Source organism: Bombus terrestris, chromosome 15, assembly GCF_910591885.1.
Source record: "Bombus terrestris chromosome 15, iyBomTerr1.2, whole genome shotgun sequence".
NCBI lineage: Eukaryota > Metazoa > Arthropoda > Insecta > Hymenoptera > Apidae > Bombus > Bombus terrestris.
The window spans coordinates 7,213,436-7,233,272 of NC_063283.1; the positions used below are offsets into that span (position 1 = coordinate 7,213,436).

Sequence of the window (19,837 nt, forward strand, 5' to 3'; positions counted from 1 at the left end):
TTCTTCAAAGAAATCAATAATCTGCTTGATAATTCGTTATTTTATTTATTTATTTTTTTTAATATTTTTGATATTTTTGCGTAATTAATATCAGATTCATTCCTATAACGCTGACCATAAAATTCGAGGTCAAGAAAAAAGTTTAGAGCGACAGTCGTATGCCATTGGCTCTTATATTGATGTAATCGTACTCACTAATAAACGAATTCTTATTTAATTATCGAGATTGTAAATAGCAACAGTTGATGAATTTCTTGCGCAGGATGTGTTAATACGTCAGTAAACGGAAAATAATGGTTAAGGAGTTGTCTGTGAGAAGTGAAATTTCCATAGGTAAAGAAGCGTGCATAAAGAAAATGCTTACGCGTAACGTGATTTATACTCCGTCTGTAAACGGTAAAACGAAGAACACATAAGCTTCCACGTAAAAATAGATTGACCCTGCCGTCGATAAAACCCCGCAAAGCGCGAAACCCTTCAACGCGAGTAATTCGATATACGCGAGGAGAGGTGAATGGCGAGAAGCATTCTCACGAGGTACTCGCGTATACCTACAATGGGTTCTCTTTAGAATTCCGTATCCTGGCCGTGAATAATTTTCTTCTGCTCCTTCTTCCTTTTTTTCTTTCTTTCCTGTTAAATAATTTCTTTGTGCTCTCTCAACGACAAATAATCGCATTCAATGAATGTTCTCGAACAATGAGCATAAAAATCACAAAGAAGATAAACGAGTCCTCTGTGAAAATCTTTCGTCTCGTAGCCAAAGCTAGACATAACGTAGACATAAACAACGGAAAATTAGATTTATTATATTAATTTATAATTTATTCCTTATCTTGCGGAATATACAGTTTTTTACTAACATTCAACTACTTTATAATTATAATATTCGGATTTAGCCTTCATCAATTTTTTTGGTACGAACGTAGACTAATGTTCTAAATTATCTTTTACGCTAATTAGGATTTACGTCCCTCACTGTGTAGCACGCGTTCAATCACGATTTGGCAATTAAAATATTTTTCGGTATAATAAAAGTTAATAGTTACATTATCAGGTTGTAAAAAAAAAAATTGTTAGTAAGTAGATGGAGATAGTTGTTTATATGTACAAAATATTGCACGTTTATGAGACAGGGAAATATATAGTCTCATAAACAATACGTAAGCGTGTAATTAAACCTTTAAGTACACAAAAGTTATCTCAGGTACCTACTAATACAAATATTTTATACCGATATCAATTAACACAGCATCTATTGGTACTATACAATTTTTAAATACAATATTGTATTATAGAGTACATAAAGTGAAGCATCGCTCAAGGCTGATATATCGATTTAGTGTACCAACATATTTCATAACAAGCTCGGTATATTAGGTTATGACTAGCACAGTGTGTCAATGCAATTTATTGATCTTTCGATTACGATTTTACGTAACGATACGATTTCATTGAATGATCCAATCATAAATAATGTTATTCGATGATATCGTGCAATATCTACAATTGAACGTTACATACTTCATGTGGTTAACATGAGGTTATGAACACCATTATTTTTCCATGAAAGGCACGTAAACTTATACACACATTTCGCGCACTGCTAATGTTTATAAAAATTTTTGTTATACATTTATTTTTCGGTACACAATGTATTACCTGAGTAAATAAATATAAATATTCTGAAAAAGTAATAGAAGCACATTTGTATCACACTATCTTAAATATTCTATTTTTACATAAATTATACGTAAACAAATTTGTCTTATTTTCATTCCATGAGGTTGAAAATCCTTTGATACTCGTAAAATGAAAATGTTAATACTATTTGTTAACGATAATGCTTATTTTCAGTCAAAATAATTTCTAATCATTAATTATTAAAAATTCTTAAATTATATAAAGTTCTTTGTGTAATCTACTATAATTTACCAATTAAATATTGCATTATTTTATTCTACCGATTTTAAATGCACAATTTTACTTCAAATATATTAAAGATTTTTAATATATTAAATGCTTTGTCATAAAAATATTGAAAGCCTTGCAACTGCTAAATTCTTATGTTTTTTAAGCTAAAATGTCTGCAATTTTTCATTTCTTTCACTTAGTATAACGTATTTGATAATTAAATACATAACTTGTTATACAATAGTTGTACACATTAAAGTATATACATATGCAAAAATGTGTATACACATCTAAAAGATGTCATTTTCTTCTTAGGTCCACTACTTCTATCACTGCAGTTACATCCAACTTACAGTGTTTTGCTTTCTGAAAAAATATTGTTTTGAACGTATGTAACAGATTATATTTGCACAATCTGCATTAAAGTCATTTAGAATAATTACCGTGTATAGTGGAGGATCTGTTGGATGTGGATGAAATCCAGTTTCTCTGCAATTGGCAATAAATTCTAATCCATATTCTGGAGTCAGAATGAAAAATCCTGTTCTAAAGTAAAGAAATATATTTTTGAATTAAAAAAACTCCTTTTTTTATACATCCGGATATTTTTTCTTTTACTTACTCATCATATTTAGGAGCACAAACAATGGCAATGGCTTCAGCCATCATAAGTTGATATGCACAATGTGTATGAAGATCAACACTAGATAGAAAGGCAGTCTGTGTAGGATGCGTCTGTGAAGTACAATTATTTTTTCTGTTTGCAAATTCACCCAGTTCAGATGTTGTTTTCAATGATAATTTTACTTTAAATTCAAATATTACATACATGTATCCAACCAAGAGTAATCAAATTATGTTGATCCTGATAATCAAATATATCTTCTTCATTATACGTTACACAAGAATCTGGGGATCCAGTTTGTTCAGGAATTAATAAATGTGTAACAACTAATTTATTTCTTTCTAATTTGCCTGCTAATATACCACAAGTTTCTTTATTATTCATAGTGTTAGAGAATGCCAACATGAGGAAGTTTTGCATTAATTTAGTTGGCAATACTATGTCTCTTAAAGTAAAACTGTCACAAAGCAAAGAAGGTTTTGTTGAGCGATCTATAGTGGGTCTATTAAAAAATACAATTATATAATTTAATATTATTTGTAAATTACAATAAAAATTCAATTTCTTTTTACATTATACTTACTTTTCTTTAGATGTCTGTGCAGTTATATCACTAGATGGACTTACTAATGGTCTTGATGGTATACTCGAAATTTTTTTAAGCTTGGCATCTTCAGGAGATGTTACACTTGCAACCATAGCAGCTTCTGCTGCTTTAACAGCTGCTAATGCAGCTAATTTGTTCTTTCTTTCTTCCTCTTCTCTCAACCTAGACAAATATTATATATGCATAATCATTATACATATCTATAAATATAAATATATAGGCTGAGTCACCTAAGGCTAGGACCTAAAATATTTTTGAAATGATTAATTATATTAAAAAATGAATCATTTATTTTTTGATGCATTTGATATAGTTCATCATACCTTATAAAAAGTTTTTTATTATTTATATAAGAATCCATTAGTTTAGATCTGGTATTTTTCTCTACTGTCTATAGATGAATGCTTGTGAAGTAATTAATATAAATTACAAAAAAAAAATCTCACGATGTGCTTGCTTACCAATAGATTTCATACTGAAATATCAGAATGTCTTTTGATTCTCAGATTCATCTCTTCTCCATCATTTTTGTCATTGAGAAGGGTTAATATTTCTGATTCTAGCCTTAGATGACTCACCCTGTATAACTTATAAAATATTATAAAGTACTTTTCTAATTCTTCTTGTTTCAGTCTTTCCTTTTCAATTTTTTCTCTTTCTTTTACATCTTCCAGATACTTATTTAATTCTGTTTGATATTGTTCTAATAATTGTTTCTTTAATTCTTCAGCCTTAGGAAGTACTTTACGTAATGTTTGTTGATTATGCTCCTTATCTTTTAATGATACTGTGTCAAATTGTGGATGATTTCTTATTTTTTCAACAAAAATCCTGTAATAATACATTTTTAAAAAATAAATTGAATGTCTTAAATTATCATTAGTTATGTATTGTATTTAAAATCACATAGCTTACGTTATGAATTTGACGTATAAAATATATGCATATTCAAGATTATTATCTTTCATGCACATATCTGCCATCCTAATCATCTCTACACCAGAACGATAATATCTGAAAAAGATTCAACGGATTAATAGTGTTAGAATTATTTAATTGAACTTAAAAATGTATTTTTCAACAGGTTGCAACAATGATGTATGAAAAACAATTATAATAGGGCCTAATACCTTTGAGGTGGAATGTTACGGTCCATTTCTACTGTGGAAGCATAATCCGAGAGATTCTTCAACCGTGCTCGTGGATCTGATATGCCAACATTCTTCCAAGGATGTTTGGCATTGACACTTTTGATCTCTGACGTTTCCTTGCTCATTTAAAAATTTTAGGTTACGTTTAGTCAATATATTAATTCTTTATTACATCTGAAAAGATTTACTATCAGTGGATCCTCGCAGTTCTAAAATATACATAAACATTTACCCCATTTTAATTCTAATATATTAACAAGAATATATAATCAAAATAGCGATTGAGTTGATTAGAAAAATACGTCAAACTAATATGTCATCAGTCATCAAATGTTATCAATTGTCAGTGTTACCAATGGAAAAATAAAAATTACTATTATTTGTTTTGGTAGTCAATGGTGTAGCAATTGTTAATTTAATACGTAGATAAAGGTTTTTAATGGAAAACCTCTAAACAGCAGATATGTATGACACGTTTATAGCATGGAAGACGTTTAATTACTTTAGTGATAATTTATAATAATAATATCAATTTATTGTTATATATTATTTGATTATCAATGTCGTTGTTGCATAAATTAAAAATTTATTGTCAATAAGCAATCCATTATTGTTGTTTTATCATCATATTGTTTACTAGGGTAATAACCTATATGTGTATCTTCAAGCATGTTTATTATAATATATATACAATTATTATATTATAGCATATTCTTAAAGGATTTTTAATTCATGAATAATATTGTTTTTTAAAGTGGAAGTAAATAAATAGATACATATAATGGAAGAGAAAGATAAAAACAATGATGAAATTTCTCCATCTAAACAAGCTAGAGTTGATTCTTTCCAAAGTGAGTTACTATGTATATTATTATTTTAATATAAATCTGACATATTTACATTAAAAATGTTAATATTTTGTACACAGGTGCATTTAGCGAATTAAAGAAATCAGAATTTTTCAGTGAACCATTACCTGGTCCTTCTAAAGTCACGAGTGCCTCAAAATTTAATACACTGTTAGTCAGTTTAAAACAAGTACGACGATACAAGATTTTTTAGTATTTTGTAATATTATATAATATAATGTATTGCTTATTTTTGTACATATATAATCTAATTTTAGAAAGGAAATCCATTATTGAAATTTATAAATAATGTTCCTTGGGAATTTTCTGAAATTGTACCAGATTATGTTATGGGAAAAACTACTTGTGCTCTTTTCTTATCGATACGTTATCATCAACTTAATCCTGACTATATTCATGAACGCTTGAAGGCCTTAGGAAACATGTACAATCTAAGAGTGCTTTTAGTACAGGTTCATTTTAATTATTGTTATTATATCTAATAGCATATGATTATATTGTAAATGTAGTGATAAAATATTACAGGTAGATGTGGCAGAGCCTAATCATGCTTTGAAACATTTAACAAGAATTTGCATTCTGGCAGATTTAACACTAATGCTGGCCTGGAATGCGGAAGATGCAGGCAAAATTATTGAAACATACAAGATTTATGAAAATAAGCCACCTGATGCAATAATGGAACGAAGTGATACAGCACCATATCAAAAGGTATATGCATAATATAATTAATTTGAGAATTACAAATTTTTTCTGTATATATGTATTCTTTCAGTTAATGAATGCCTTGACAACAATTCGATCAGTTAATAAAACAGATGCCACAACTCTTTTATCAACCTTTGGTACATTAAGTGATCTGGTACAGACACCATCAAATGTACTTGCTCTTTGTCCCGGTGTTGGGATACAAAAAGCAGAAAGAATCCATAAAACGTTGCATGAACAATTTTTACGTCCTTCAAAGTCTGTAAAATAAGAATAAACAGGATATGACTTTATACGTGTAAATAAGTGTAACTCCGATGTTCTGTAAGACTATTAAGAATAAAATATTTTATATTCTTTTATAAAATGATATTTATTGACTTTATCATGTACTTTTTTATTGTACGTTGTTTACCTTCCATGTAACATTTTTCTAATACGATCGTATGTACATTTGTATATCATAGAATACATTTTTTGATATAAAAATAAAAACTACAATTCGCGTTGTTGTTCTACTACGATATTAAGAAAATGTACTACTATCACTTACAGAAAAAGAGGTCATTGGTTATTCTATATATCAGTGATTCTGATATTATGAAAAGATTATACAACTACAATTTCACGCTTTCTTTACGTCTACTTATAATTACATCGTACAAACAATACAATCACAATTTTGTAGTAGTATTGAAGTACATATGAAGTACACATATATATATAATAAATATAATGTAACCGTGTTGAGCAACAAGAAGTATGTACCCTCAATGTATCTTTTATATATATACTTCTTGTATCATCCAACGAATCATCAAATGCCGTATATTTTATACAGTAAATCTTGCACTATAAGATATATTCACTCATACAATAACCAGTATAATGTTCGATCTATAACTTAATTAGAAATCCTTATCCTTTCTTGAATTTGAGCAATAATATCGATAGAGTCATAAACACGCATATCCAACAAAGCGTAGCGATGAAACCATTGTGAACCGTAGAGCGCGACATTGACCATCCTCTAGCTAGTATGGCTCTCATTGATTCTGTGCTCATTGTTAGAGGCATCGTATAACTAATAATTTTTAATAGTTTATGCATTCCTTCGATAGGCCAGATTATTCCACATAACATCACAATGGGTAGAAAAGCACCCATCGCAAGGTAAGTCGCGGTTCTTTCGTTTTCAGAGCAACATGCAATAACGAATCCTAAAGATTAAGTTTAGTTGAATAAATGAATAGTAATAATAGTTATTACGATTATTAAAATGATTCATACCGAAACACATTCCACACAATCCAGTGAGGACAGTCAGTAGGCCGATCAAACCGATATTACCTTCACACGTGATATTAAATATTGCGAACGAAACTATTAGAACCATTATCGTTTGGCCTGCCATTATCGTGAATTGAGTTATAACTTGTGAGAAAAGAATTTCCGTTCCGGTGAGACCTGTCGATAGAAAAATCATCTATAATTTTTAGTCTGGTTATTTTTATGTATATACTTAATAGCTTCTTATTTACCAGAAACCAAACTTCTTTCGAGAAGACCTTCGTTTCTTTCTAACAACATGGAGCCAGAAGTCAATGCAACCGACAAGAAAAAGATTATTCTGTAACATGGAAATTTTCATTGAATAAATAAAGTTAAGGAAATATAACGTTTTCAAGATGATATTAATCGAATAGAAAATATTTAATCATAAACACTCACGTTAAAATAACACCTGGTGCCGCAAAGTCGGTGAAATTTGGATCCATGGGACCATATATTGGTTTTTTAAACTGCAAATCGAGAAACATATGTTGTTATAAATTCTTACTATTTCTTGCCATTTCTTTTTTAAATTATCAACTCACATCAATCGGTATAGTTGATAGTTTTTCGCTGTAATTGCAAGCAATTGTCGTTTCCTGAGCAAATGCTTGAAACGAATTATAAATCTTTTTTTGAAGGAGATATCCAATTTGCTGATCTAAGAGAAAAAGAAAAAATAAATTCTCTCTCTTTTATGAATCTTCATAAATAACCGCTTATTTGATTACATCTTTTAGAGTCACAGATTTAAAAAAACTGATGAGATAAAATTCTAGAAATTATTTGAAAATTCTAATGGTAAGCTCACTAGACATATCCATGATGATTTCCATGTTAGAGTAATCTATATCCCAGTCGTCGGCATCTTTTCCATACTTTATTCTCGCTTCCAAGGAATCCGTGTAATTCCAGGGAAACATTATGGCACCCCAAGCATAGCCACTTTTAACAGCATCTCTAGCAGCGTCTTCGGTGTCATATAGTACAGTGTCCACCTGTCTTTTATCTAATTGTTCTAAAAATCGACAACTTAACAAAGTCCAATTACAGCCTTCTGATGGCATACAATGTGGCACGTCGCTGCTGTTTAATTCGTGATTCACTATTGCCAGTTTCAGGCCTTCCGGATCTTTACCGATGGAGAGACAGAACAGAAGGATTTGAACGACTGGCAGACCGATGATAAACATAATCATGCTGAAAGGAACAAATATAAAATATATTGAAATTTTATTTCATTCTTTTTGTTTCTTGATTAGCAACTTCCCCCTTTTCTCTCAAACTTTGTAATTTTCTAAATTTCAAGAAGGAATGCTATTTTATGTAACGTGTTAATTTAGTTACAATTTCGCTTTTACTTACCCTACATTTCGCCACATCCATAAGAAGTTCTTCCATATAAGAGCCTTCATGTGCATCGGATTGACCATCCTAGAGTTTCCGTGACACTCATCTTCTGGTGGCAAATCCGACACCTGCATTACAATAATGTTATTTAATGTTAAATAAGAAACGATATATAATACTTAATCACCGAGACAAGAATTTAGAACGTACATTGAAATGATCGATGACGATGCTTTTCCTTCGACTAGAAACACTGACGTTGTCGCCAAATTCACCGCTCATTTCGTCATCTACGTTCTAAAAGAGAACATAAACGTATATAAAATATCAATTTTAGAAAGTATATAGAAAAATTGCCGGAACATTCACTTACAAAAAACTCATTAATAATATTCATATTAATAATATTCGAGGAATTCATTTTTTTAAATCTGATAAAAACAGATAATGTATTACTCGAAACGAAGTTTACGATACGAAGCTAAGAAAAGATACAAACCAGGATTCATAAAGAATTGGTAAAAATATTAAAGGACGGAGTTAACAAACAAATATAAAAACGTACACCTTCAGGAGGAACACCAGTAACACTGCTGAGGATGCTGCTTCTCCTTCGAAGACCCATATTTTGCCTTCTGCTCAGCTTTAAAAATACTTCCTCCAGGGTGTCTACGTTGTGCATCTCCATTAGTCTCGTCGGTGATTCTTCAGCCAATAGTCTACCACTCCTCATCAAACCAATGATACCAGCCTGTCTTGTTTCTTCGATATAGTGGGTGGTGATTATAATTGTCTTATTGCTGTTCTTCGTAAGATCGACAAGATGGTCCCAAATATTTTGTCGTAAAACAGGATCTACGCCCACTGTGGGTTCGTCCAGGATCATCAACTCTGGATCAGCCAGAAGAGCCGCGGCGAAAGAGACTCGTCTCTGCTGACCACCTGACAAATTCTTCACGAAACGATTTGCTGTTGGCAGCTGCAAAAACTGTTCGAACGACTCGTGTAAAATATTTCTTCTCGTGTCCGAAAAGTTATTTACTACATGTCTTAATTTTGAACGAAAATACGATTCTCTTAGTTTTTTAATTTTTAGAAAGAGGCACTTGTTAAAAATAATATCGACAATTATAAAGCGGTGGGTTAAGCTTTTTGTAAGTTTGGCGTACCAAACTTTTGAATATTTTAGAATATTACGAGAACCGTAAATCATCAATTTTCTAAAAAGTTTAACTAATAAGATACGGAATATATGGAAATAAGACATTTACTAATTTATTCGCATTAAACGATTAAACGGTTGTACTTGATCATTGTATTACGTAAACAAGTGTGTTACAGCGAATCAATTAATCGTCCTGTTTGGACAAAAACAGAACAACGTCATATATCTTATAATCATCCGGCCTCTTTTTCCTCTCTTTTTTTACTCGTCTTAAATATCGACGTCATTACACGGTATTAATATTATTTCGATTGAAATGATCGAATCATGCCTTTATAAGAAATTGTAGCTTCTCCTGTACTTGCTCCGTGGTCATACCAGCGCACCAACCGAAGTATATGAACGTTTCCTTTATAGAGAATTCGCCGTACAATGCGATTTCTTGCGGCATATAACCGACTCGTGGACCAGGAACACCTGATCCTTTGGAGCCTGGTCGACCACCGAGTACCCAGATCTCACCGGAATTCAGACGCCTTCGACCCACGATGCAAGAGAGCAATGTGGTCTTTCCGCAACCGCTTGCACCGAGCAGACCGTATCTGAAAACGAATATAATATTTATTAATCATTTTATCGCTACTAATCGAATATTAATTATTTTTTTATGTGATAAGTGATCTACCATAGCCTGTGATTGCATATTAGTTGATATCTAGAAATGTTTTAATGCTGACAAATAGGCAGACTGAATATTTGAAGGGATTCACTGATTTTATTATTTATTATTTATTAACCATATATTTCATATATTTTTGCATATCATACGCATCCTGTATCCTGAAGCTCCTCGTAAAAGTCCGTGGTTTAGCCATTTAACGAATATTGCGAAAGAAATATGTAAGAATTTTTTTATCAGACGCAATATATTTATCAATTTTCTACCGCGCTATTGAATAAATAATATGTCTTTGTTTTCGTGTAATACGCGTAGTTCGTATGATAATTGTCATCTCATTGTCCAAAGCTATTTGCGTTGTTTTTAAGCGCGTCAATCTAGAAATGCAATTACAAGATTTGCTACGTGATTTTTATATCGTGTCATTAGGTATAATGGCAGTGTCATATAAAAAACAAAGTAGGTTACAATTATTGTGACGTAGGAAAGTCAACTTCCTCGTGACTTCAGCAATTGACGATCATTTTTCTATGTAAGACATATCCACAATATCTTAATGTCTTACGCTTATACTTTGTTTTAATGGTCATGCGATAACAACCTTGTTATCTGCATAAATAATTGTCTCATTATTCAGAAAGACAAGAAAATATGTGGCTGTAATTTTGTTATAAATATATATTGTTTGTGGAGAATGTTTTAAATAATAATTTGATTTGTGGTAAACATTATATGTTTCGGACGAGAACGATCAAAGGGCAGTAGCGAACACGTATAGACGAACAGACTGGGCAAGAAAAAAAATCATTTATTACAAGATCTTACTTCGTGCATTCCTTAACAACGATATTTCACGATCAAATATTAGCACATCTTTGCCTATCTACTATTTCCTCTTCCAAGTTTCCAACAAAGCAATCACTAAAGTTTCGTAAAGAAGTTCAGCAAATATATAAAGAGACGAGACTTGAACCTCTCCTATATTGTCTCAATTGTGAATTACCTCATCACGCCTCGATCGACTAAACCAACTAATTCAATGTTTTTCATTCAGTCATCGCGAAGACAAAGAACAAGGAAATTCAACGTCACTGATTTGTCCAATATTATCAAATGATCCACAACGCTAGACACACGTTTATATTCCGATATTTTACCATATGCGCAGTTACGACTGGGACAGTCAGAATTAATACTCGAGTGGCGTAGAGATAATTCACTTAGCGTTGAATTTTATATATGGGAAAACTAAATATAAGGTGAAATCGTCTTTCGTTCGATAAAAATGTTACTGTTTCTGTCGATCAATTCACGAGATCGTTCACCTTGTTCCATTAACTCGTGGAAAGGAAAAGAGATGTAAATGAAAATAAGAAGAGAAATGGTAGATTTGCATATGAATTTTGACTGTGGCAACGTTAGTCGCAGAAGAAAGAGTTAATTAGGAAACTTACATCGTGCCTTTCGGCACGGTCATATTCAGCCCATCCAAAATAATATTCGGGTTATTCTTGGAGCCATACTTTTTGTAGGCTCTCCTCACGTACACCGCTTGCCTTTTTTTCGTATCCAGAGTAGAGGATTGCGTTTGAAGCGGAGGTCTTCGAGTTTTCAGTTCCAAGGAAGTAGGCAGTATGCCTGACGGACTGCTGGCATCCTCCATTTCTACGACAGAGGAAATAGTTAGTATTTCCGTGAAAGTGATTCATAATCGATGAACCATTTCACGCACCACACGTTTACGCTCTGATCGTTGGCTGACTAGAAAGAATGCTTAAAATCTACCGTATTTTGCTTCGGCCAAAATTGGCCAGAAATTTCCAATCACTGTTATTTTTAAGAGCAATCCATTGCAATTGAAAATAGTATATCAGAGAAATATTGATGCAATTTATCGATAACGGTGCTGGTACAGATTATATGGAACGAAAATTCTTCGTCGGAAAATTGATATTCCTTTTATCTAAAAACACGTTTGATTCGAGCTATTTGCGGATTTAATTTCAATAATGTATGCTGTTTTAAATACATAGCGTTAACAAACAAGGAAAGAAATATTTGCGTGTACATTTGTACTTTTAATTTGTTATTCATTTCCAGCGTTTTTCTAACACGTTTCTTTTAGCAGTCTCACACTATGGTTATGCTAGAAAATGACGAAGATCGATATTATACAGCGAGTATACTACGACTAAATTATTTCGCATGATTGATAGAATTATTTTGACAAGTTTGAGGATGTTTTAGCTGTTTCCTAGTTGAAATAACAGCTGAGTAAGAGGCAACAACAGGTAAAAGTGATTAATTACAGTTACATTTAGCTTCACCTGTTTCTCTATCACGTGCACTGCCATGTTTGTACAGAGCAACCTGTTCAACGCTACAGTTCCAAACGCCTCTAAACAAAATCTATTCGAACGATTAGTGTCGCGGCTAGGAGCGTTAGAAACGTAACAAAATTTTCACAATGAATTAAAAGACGCGCAACGAAAATTAGTATTCCCTTTTTCTACCTGTGAATCATCAGGCGAGATTTTAACAATATCGCATGACTCAAGTAACGTGCAAATTACCAGAGAAAAATGTATAATTGTTCAAGTTAACGTAACAAATTCATCGATACTAAAATTTAGTAAAATCATGCCACTTATTGTCAATATCTACAGCGTTGATTTCAGTCAGATCGACGGATGACCATAGCGACGATATCACGCAACACCAAGGATATTACACGATAAATATAGTACGATAATGACAACTATATCGCTAGAAAGATATCGTAAATGTATCATCTTCCATCTCCAAAATTGTTCAATCCATTTTATTCCAACCCATTTTCCCTAAAAAATAATTTCAGATATTAAAAATTGGCAACTTCGTATACGATCGTCAGATTTTTTCAATCGATATGTAAATTGTTCGACGAAATCTGAAACTGAAAAACATCTTTTTCGCATATCGTGGAGATCGTTAAGTCATTTGCATCCAAGCGCCGATTAATTCACGCGCTACAACTGTCTTCTATCAACAAGTGCGGATTATTACGCAATCGGACGACTTTCTTCTATCACCAAACGCGGATTATTACGCGCGCTACGACTGCTTTTTATTTCAGTCGCTAAATATTCTTCAGAGATCACGTTTGACCCGTTTGCCAGCATCTCGCCTATATCAGTTTATTATTTTCTAAACAAGTCTTACTTTTGTTGTGAAAATCTTGTTAACTTCCACTCTGAGTAAGTACTGTCAATCTTAATTAACTTTAACAAATTCAAATTTAAAAAATATTCTAATTTTATAATGTAAATTAAAGCGATCCGTTGCATGCTTATCTGAACGTATTCGAAGAGAAACGGTCTTTAAATTCCATATTTGCGATGTACCATTATGTATTGACCATTTTAAAGAATTCCACGAGAAATAATATCATTTAATTTCCATTTTAATCTAAATAATTTTTTTTCCAGATAGATCGTTTTTACTTTTCTCCTCTGTTATAAACAATGTAAGACGCGATATTTGCGAAGTAACACTGTCTGCCAATCGTTTTGAATGGTAAATACTCGATAAATTCCATGAAGAATTCGGATGTCATTTACTGTACCTACGACCGAACGCCGCTGATGCCTTCAATTGCCCTGTTAACCAAATCTCAACGTGATCGTCGCGAAGAAATGGGACTCCACGAATTCCGATAGTTTCTATGATTAATATTTATATAAGTAATAAATTTTGTATCGGCTTGTATAAATTCCACTATCATAAAAGTGCAGACGAAAGTATTGTTGAAGCAGATAAAAGATGATATCTCGTATGGAAATTCGACAAAAAAATTTATGTGACAGCATTAGTAAAAAATCGCAATATATCGCGCGCAATATGCTGCTAAAAGATTCTTTCAGGAAGTATTTAAATATTCTAGTGAGTCATCGGTATACGCAACCAAGTTACCGAAATACACGTTCTCAAAAACGTAGCCTTGTGTGGGCAAATTTTATTTTGCCAAATTATTCGAGACTAAAATCCGTAGGAAATTAACAGTAAAAGGTAGAAATTTATGCTTCGAAAACGAAGCAGTTTTCGAACTCTTTTTAAACGGCTCGCGTTCATCTTCTGTTCTTTCAGCTCAGCCTGGATCGCTCTAAAATCGTGTCGCGTCCCTGAAAAGATTCGTTCGACTGGACGACGGTCAGTTCTCGGAGCCGAAATTGCACAACGCGATGGCTGTCGAAAAGGAGAAAGAAAGGCGGTAAAAGGCGTGAAGCAAACGAAAGAAAGAGACACGTTTATCGGATCGGGCGAACGTTCGAGGACGTTGAGACGCGGCCGTCGACAAAATCGAAGAAAACGCGCGGGAACGAAAGTCCGATTGAACTTTCTTCGGTTGGCTGGACCAGCCGGAGTTAAGTGAGAGTGAGTTTGTTACACACGTTACGTCACTCACGAATCACGAAACGAAAGACCGCGTCGATTGTGTACGAAGGATTGCCTCGGCTATCGTCACGACCTTTCTACGCAGGTTCTTTCGAACGATTCCCCTAAATTGTTTATTAATCCATTTGCAGCTACTTATTTGACTGTACTTAAGAGCGACGCTTGGTTCGTTTTCTTCTTCTTTTCTGCGCAACCAAAATTCTGTTTGACAATACAGCGTAACACGGTTTGCGAAATTGGCCAATTCTGCCTGATCATCGTATTTTCACCTGGAAGATTTGCCGGATACGCTTGGCCAGAAATTACAAGAAGCTACGACGGAGAAACTCGATCACCGTGAAATTCATTCAGACCGACCTCGATAAAGTTACCTGGTATTAACAAATATGACGCAACTTTGTTCCATTTAAACGTATGATATTTCGTCGATGAAAAAACAGTTGCACGAAATGAAAGATTACGTATAAAATCATTCGCGAGAGAGTTTCCGTCTACGCAAAAGGGCCACTACTTTTATCAAACTATATCGTATCTTCTATCGTATTTGGTTGTTAGCTTATAGTCTTCCCTATGCCAAGAATTTAGAAATTTTCGAATGCTCACTCTTCCAATAAAATAACGAGCTGAGTGTCTTTCTCTTTGTCCTACGATATATTATTTCTTCTGTTACAATACGTTCGATTCATCGACCGAGAAATCAATTGATTACTTGATATTCAGTTTCTGTGATCTGTCGAGTCGTCAAAGCTAGCCAGCGGTTGTTCTATGAAAATATTTCGACATAGTATCGTGATAAACACGTAGTACAATGGTTTCTGCAAGTCTCACTTCGTTAAGCTATAAATTATATCGATACTTGATTAGAATTTTTAAAAGCATAAACCTGCGAAGTAGATAGATCGTGTCGATTAACGTTCGACACGTGGCCGTGTCTTTCTTTTTTGTGAAATCGTACATTTCTCTTTCAGCGAAATATTCTATATGCATAGCTTCTGAAATACGCTTACATGTGAGCTATAGTTTTTGTAACTTATGCAATAATGCGTTGCGCAATAGTATTTATAATTAGGATTTTACCCTTCTTATATTCGTTCACGGTTGAGAAGCTTTCTTCGTGTAAAGAGAGTTGGAAAATCATGAAATACAAGACCGACGATTAATCATTCAACAAAAGCTTGAGGAAGTAACTTTTCATATTTCATGGCGAACGAACAACGAACATGTTGGCTATATGTTGCGAACATGTAAACAACCGGACGTGGGAAAAGAGACAAGCGTCAAGCAGATTGGTAAATATCCTCGAGTTCATAGTAGACGCGCAAGTTCATTGAAGAAGAGCTGTCCACGCGAAGGTCCAACGAAATGGAAAGTGATTAGACGTAACTTTAAATAAGCGCATCTTCCTCAATATGTTGTCGGTAGAGAAACAGAGATATCTGAAGAAATACTCATTGTGGAAGACAGTGAAATATTTTAATGCGACGAATATGTGGAAAATTTTGAGACAATCAAAGAATTCCATTCTTTGGCTCTTTTATTCTAGTCCTGCGATAGAATTAATGTTACTGTTAGTAGAATAAATTCTGGATTTCTTAGCAAGAGGTAATTGTCAAATTATGAATAAATAATTATTAGGAAGAATGAACAATTTCTTACTTTTTCGTTTAGCATGTATTTGCTATTACATTATACTTGGTACGATATGTGTTTGTCAAGTATGATTAAAAGAACGAGTGGAATACGATCAATGGAATTATAATTGAAATTTCGTTCGGATTGTAATCTTCTTCTGGTCTATTTCTAGACAAAAATGGTTAATTCGCATAATTAAATATCATTCGACAGTGAAAACGACCTTCACGCAGAACGTGCGTGCGTAAACGATCTTAAGTTTTCCAAGAACTGGATCGACCGACGCAAAAATTACGATGAAGTTAAATACGTGAGTGTAATAACGTATAATTACAGATAAATTGCATTTTAATGCTAATTTGAAATAATGAAAATGAAGTCATTTCGCCTAGTGACGAAGTAATTGTTAAGATAATTTCAATTTATTAAAACTCGTAAGATAAATAGAAAAGCATTGAGTTTTACTATTTTGTGTATGCAATAAAATGTTCGAACAGATTCTCTGATTATTGAAAGCTTAATTATTGAATTCAAAAAGACAATAGAAGAGACGATAGAATTCAACATAAGTGAAATATACAAATGAAATAAATAATTTAGAAATTTCAGGACATCTATGTAGAGTCTATTGCTTTCTATTTTTCTATATTGCATTTACCTTTAAAATTGCACACGTGTTTTGGAACGTATTCTACTATTCGATAATAATTTATTTGCTTAACAGATTAACTGGAATAAAAAATACTTGGAGAGATGTACTATATCTTTTTCATTTCTACTCTAATCTCTCTTAAATGTTCAATTTACTATCATGTTTGTTCGTAATTTCTATAGTGTTACATTAACGCTATCTACGGACAATTTAAATTACGAGGCTTAATTAAACCGAGACTGATTGCAATCTAAATTGACGTGAAACCAAATGTGTATTAAAAACAGTTATGAAACATTATGTTGTCTGATGATTTCGTCATATTGTACAGAACTCCTTGTTTTAGCTCTACCGAAGGTTACAATTTTGCTGACATTTTGTAATATCAAATTTTCAGGAATTTAAACCGATTATTACATTCGAAATTGAATATTTCCTTTAGAAATTCTCGGGTTTCATTACCATTTATACTTTTAATACCACATCGGCAATTACGTTTGTACTAACATGTAACATTAACATAATGTCAATATTATGGTAATTGTCATCCTTACTACACATGACATGTGTCAACAATGATATCATCCCGCGTGTTCATATTCTTCGTATTCTCTTTTGTTCGTGATGTATTCGAAATTTTCAGAACGACGTTTTCAAAGCTGATGTGACTGCATTAGTCTACACGAAAATCTTTCCATTACTCTGAAATTCACGTGTTACGATATACAGATATTTTTTTTATTTGTGACGCAATAGAATTACGTTAATTATAATTGTATGATTCTGTTCTGATTATGTTTGCAAAGATTTTGTATTTCATTTAACTCCCTTTAAATTGCTTTTCTCTGGACTAGAAAATGTTTCTTCCTAACGAGCTTTAGACTGTTATTGTCATTTCATCTTTTGTGTTAGAATAACGAGCATAATTATGTTTCCACAGTTTCAATTACATCGTTACTGTTGTACATATTACTTTGTGCATACATTGTGCATATCACAATTATGGATTTAATCGTGTAATGTTTGCCGCAATCTATAAACAAAAGCATGTATTTCGGCATACGCTTCGTAAAGTTCGAAATAAAAAGCTATAAACTAAAAGAAGAAAAGAAAAGCTAAAGGCTTCAAGTTTTCGTCAGCTGTATATACATCAGTTGTGAATTCTGATTGAAAGCTTTGAATGTGATTTCCATCTCTTTGCATAAAGAAAATATGATATTCAGTTAATAAACAAACGATCGCAATTAACAGCTCGTTAATCGTCGAAGCAACGTCAACGCGGAGTACATGGAATCAAATTATCTTTGCATGAAATTTCACAAGCGAAACTTAATATAATTTCTCCACTTTACATTCTCACATTATACAATCCTAGCAAACGCAAACGCGTGCTTGTTAAAGGACTTCCTTCCGTTACTTGTCACGCTTTGAATAAAATTTGAAATAAAACTTCCACACGAACTTGACTTTCAATAGTTGATATCATCATCGATACTGACAATTTATAACCATACAATATCTATTCTAGCTCGAATGATCCAGCACCTGCAATCTGTGATCAAATCGCCTTTCCCTGTTCTTCCTATTCATACGTTCGTCTCACAGACATCCACTAACCTGCGACGCGTACTCCGGCAACGACGAATAGCAGCTTCCTCAACAGCGAACAACGAGCACCGTGCCGATATCTCGACTCAATTGCATCGGACGGTTCGATCGTTCGTTGGCAACTCCATCGTGTTCGAAAATTTCCGTATCCAGCAAATGTCACCACTTACTTGCGACGATATCTTTCAATCACTTTCAATATTAAAATAGACATCAGCTGGAACAAGGCAGATAGATTGTTTTTCTCGTTAGAACATTCTGCTGTTTCCCTAGTGGCAACGATGCTCCCGGAAGCTTGGTTTCCCCTTCACCTAGCGTTTCTCCACACAAAATAAGAAAGACTGTCGAACGAACCACGATTTTCCTTACTGTCACTTCTTGCTCGAAAATTCCTTGCAAATTGGTCGGAGGAGTTTTGAGTCGCGCAAGTGGTTGCCGGTCGAGAAATGGCAACCAGGAAACAGGTAACGCGATGGAAGAGTGGCCTGGCTGCAGTACCACTGAGGACTAACTCGGTTGGCTACAGAGCGGAGAATCAAATGCTTGTGCAACACATCGGAGCCGTGTTCACCGCCACGGCAGCGGCCAGACCAGTTTGCAGTGGGGGCAATCGCGGGTCCCGGGTTATTACAAATGCACGCGTCCAACCACGTATTCGCGGGTTGAAGAATTTTCTTAGAAACGAACCACCGTCTTTGCCTGGCCGTGTTTTTATCCACAGCTACATTTTTTTGCGATCTCAGCGACACGTTTAATCTTCAGGCTACAGTCTTCAGGCTATAGGCTTCGGGTCTCGTGATTTCGATCCCGAAATGCAGGATTCAAAGTTTAGAGTTGTGGGAGTAGATTTCAGACATTAAAATTCCAAGAGCGCAGGATTGGTCTTAGAATTAATCTTAGACCTTCGAGTTCAAAGTCTAGCAAATTCCAAGTTCGAAGTGCGAAGTGCAGAAGTCAAAGCTCGAAATCCAATAATCAGAGTTCAGTGCACTTCGGAGTTCAGTGTACTTCGGAGTTCAGTGTTCAGTATTTGAAGCTCATGGTTCAGGATCCCGAGACTCCGAATTTCTACGCTCACGACTCGAATTTTAAGATTCAGGTGTGCTCTTCG

At 33.5% G+C, this 19,837-nt stretch overlaps 3 protein-coding genes and 1 long non-coding RNA gene across 7 annotated transcripts; 2 read left to right on the forward strand and 2 right to left on the reverse strand.

The window, feature by feature from the left end:
* Nucleotides 1-1,155: 1,155 nt before the first annotated feature.
* LOC100645578 (STAM-binding protein) lies at nucleotides 1,156-4,690 on the reverse strand. Of its 2 annotated transcripts, none has more exons than XM_048412875.1 (9): nucleotides 4,672-4,690; nucleotides 4,277-4,471; nucleotides 4,062-4,160; nucleotides 3,756-3,977; nucleotides 3,123-3,308; nucleotides 2,744-3,041; nucleotides 2,537-2,649; nucleotides 2,358-2,460; nucleotides 1,156-2,280 (listed from the first exon to the last, which is right to left on the reverse strand). In XM_048412875.1, exons 2-9 carry the CDS (start codon nucleotides 4,420-4,422, stop codon nucleotides 2,215-2,217), a joined length of 1,233 nt encoding a protein of 410 aa, XP_048268832.1. In that variant the 5' UTR covers nucleotides 4,423-4,471; nucleotides 4,672-4,690; the 3' UTR covers nucleotides 1,156-2,214. The 2 variants fall into 2 exon arrangements, with proteins under 2 accessions (XP_048268832.1, XP_020722769.2); XM_020867110.2 differs by lacking the exon at nucleotides 4,672-4,690 and adding an exon at nucleotides 4,530-4,652.
* On the forward strand, nucleotides 4,665-6,246 carry LOC100645693 (DNA excision repair protein ERCC-1). Of its 2 annotated transcripts, none has more exons than XM_048412879.1 (6): nucleotides 4,665-4,938; nucleotides 5,018-5,148; nucleotides 5,226-5,335; nucleotides 5,424-5,618; nucleotides 5,692-5,877; nucleotides 5,942-6,246. In XM_048412879.1, the coding sequence occupies exons 2-6, from the start codon at nucleotides 5,079-5,081 to the stop codon at nucleotides 6,143-6,145; spliced, it is 765 nt and encodes a 254-aa protein (XP_048268836.1). In that variant the 5' UTR covers nucleotides 4,665-4,938; nucleotides 5,018-5,078; the 3' UTR covers nucleotides 6,146-6,246. The 2 variants fall into 2 exon arrangements, with proteins under 2 accessions (XP_048268836.1, XP_003401422.1); XM_003401374.4 differs by having other exon boundaries at nucleotides 5,053-5,148.
* Nucleotides 6,229-19,277, reverse strand: LOC100645470 (ABC transporter G family member 20). Of its 2 annotated transcripts, XM_012317206.3 has the most exons (13): nucleotides 19,081-19,277; nucleotides 18,736-18,943; nucleotides 11,855-12,065; nucleotides 10,053-10,323; nucleotides 9,122-9,544; nucleotides 8,767-8,853; nucleotides 8,572-8,684; nucleotides 8,018-8,406; nucleotides 7,752-7,867; nucleotides 7,606-7,676; nucleotides 7,416-7,504; nucleotides 7,165-7,341; nucleotides 6,229-7,094 (listed from the first exon to the last, which is right to left on the reverse strand). In XM_012317206.3, the coding sequence occupies exons 3-13, from the start codon at nucleotides 12,061-12,063 to the stop codon at nucleotides 6,793-6,795; spliced, it is 2,247 nt and encodes a 748-aa protein (XP_012172596.1). In that variant the 5' UTR covers nucleotides 12,064-12,065; nucleotides 18,736-18,943; nucleotides 19,081-19,277; the 3' UTR covers nucleotides 6,229-6,792. The 2 variants fall into 2 exon arrangements, with proteins under 2 accessions (XP_012172596.1, XP_048268831.1); XM_048412874.1 differs by having other exon boundaries at nucleotides 18,736-19,277.
* LOC125386458 lies at nucleotides 13,318-16,962 on the forward strand. The gene is made up of 2 exons (XR_007226619.1): nucleotides 13,318-13,636; nucleotides 13,868-16,962. It is a non-coding gene; the product is annotated as an uncharacterized LOC125386458 (long non-coding RNA).
* Nucleotides 19,278-19,837: the final 560 nt, after the last annotated feature.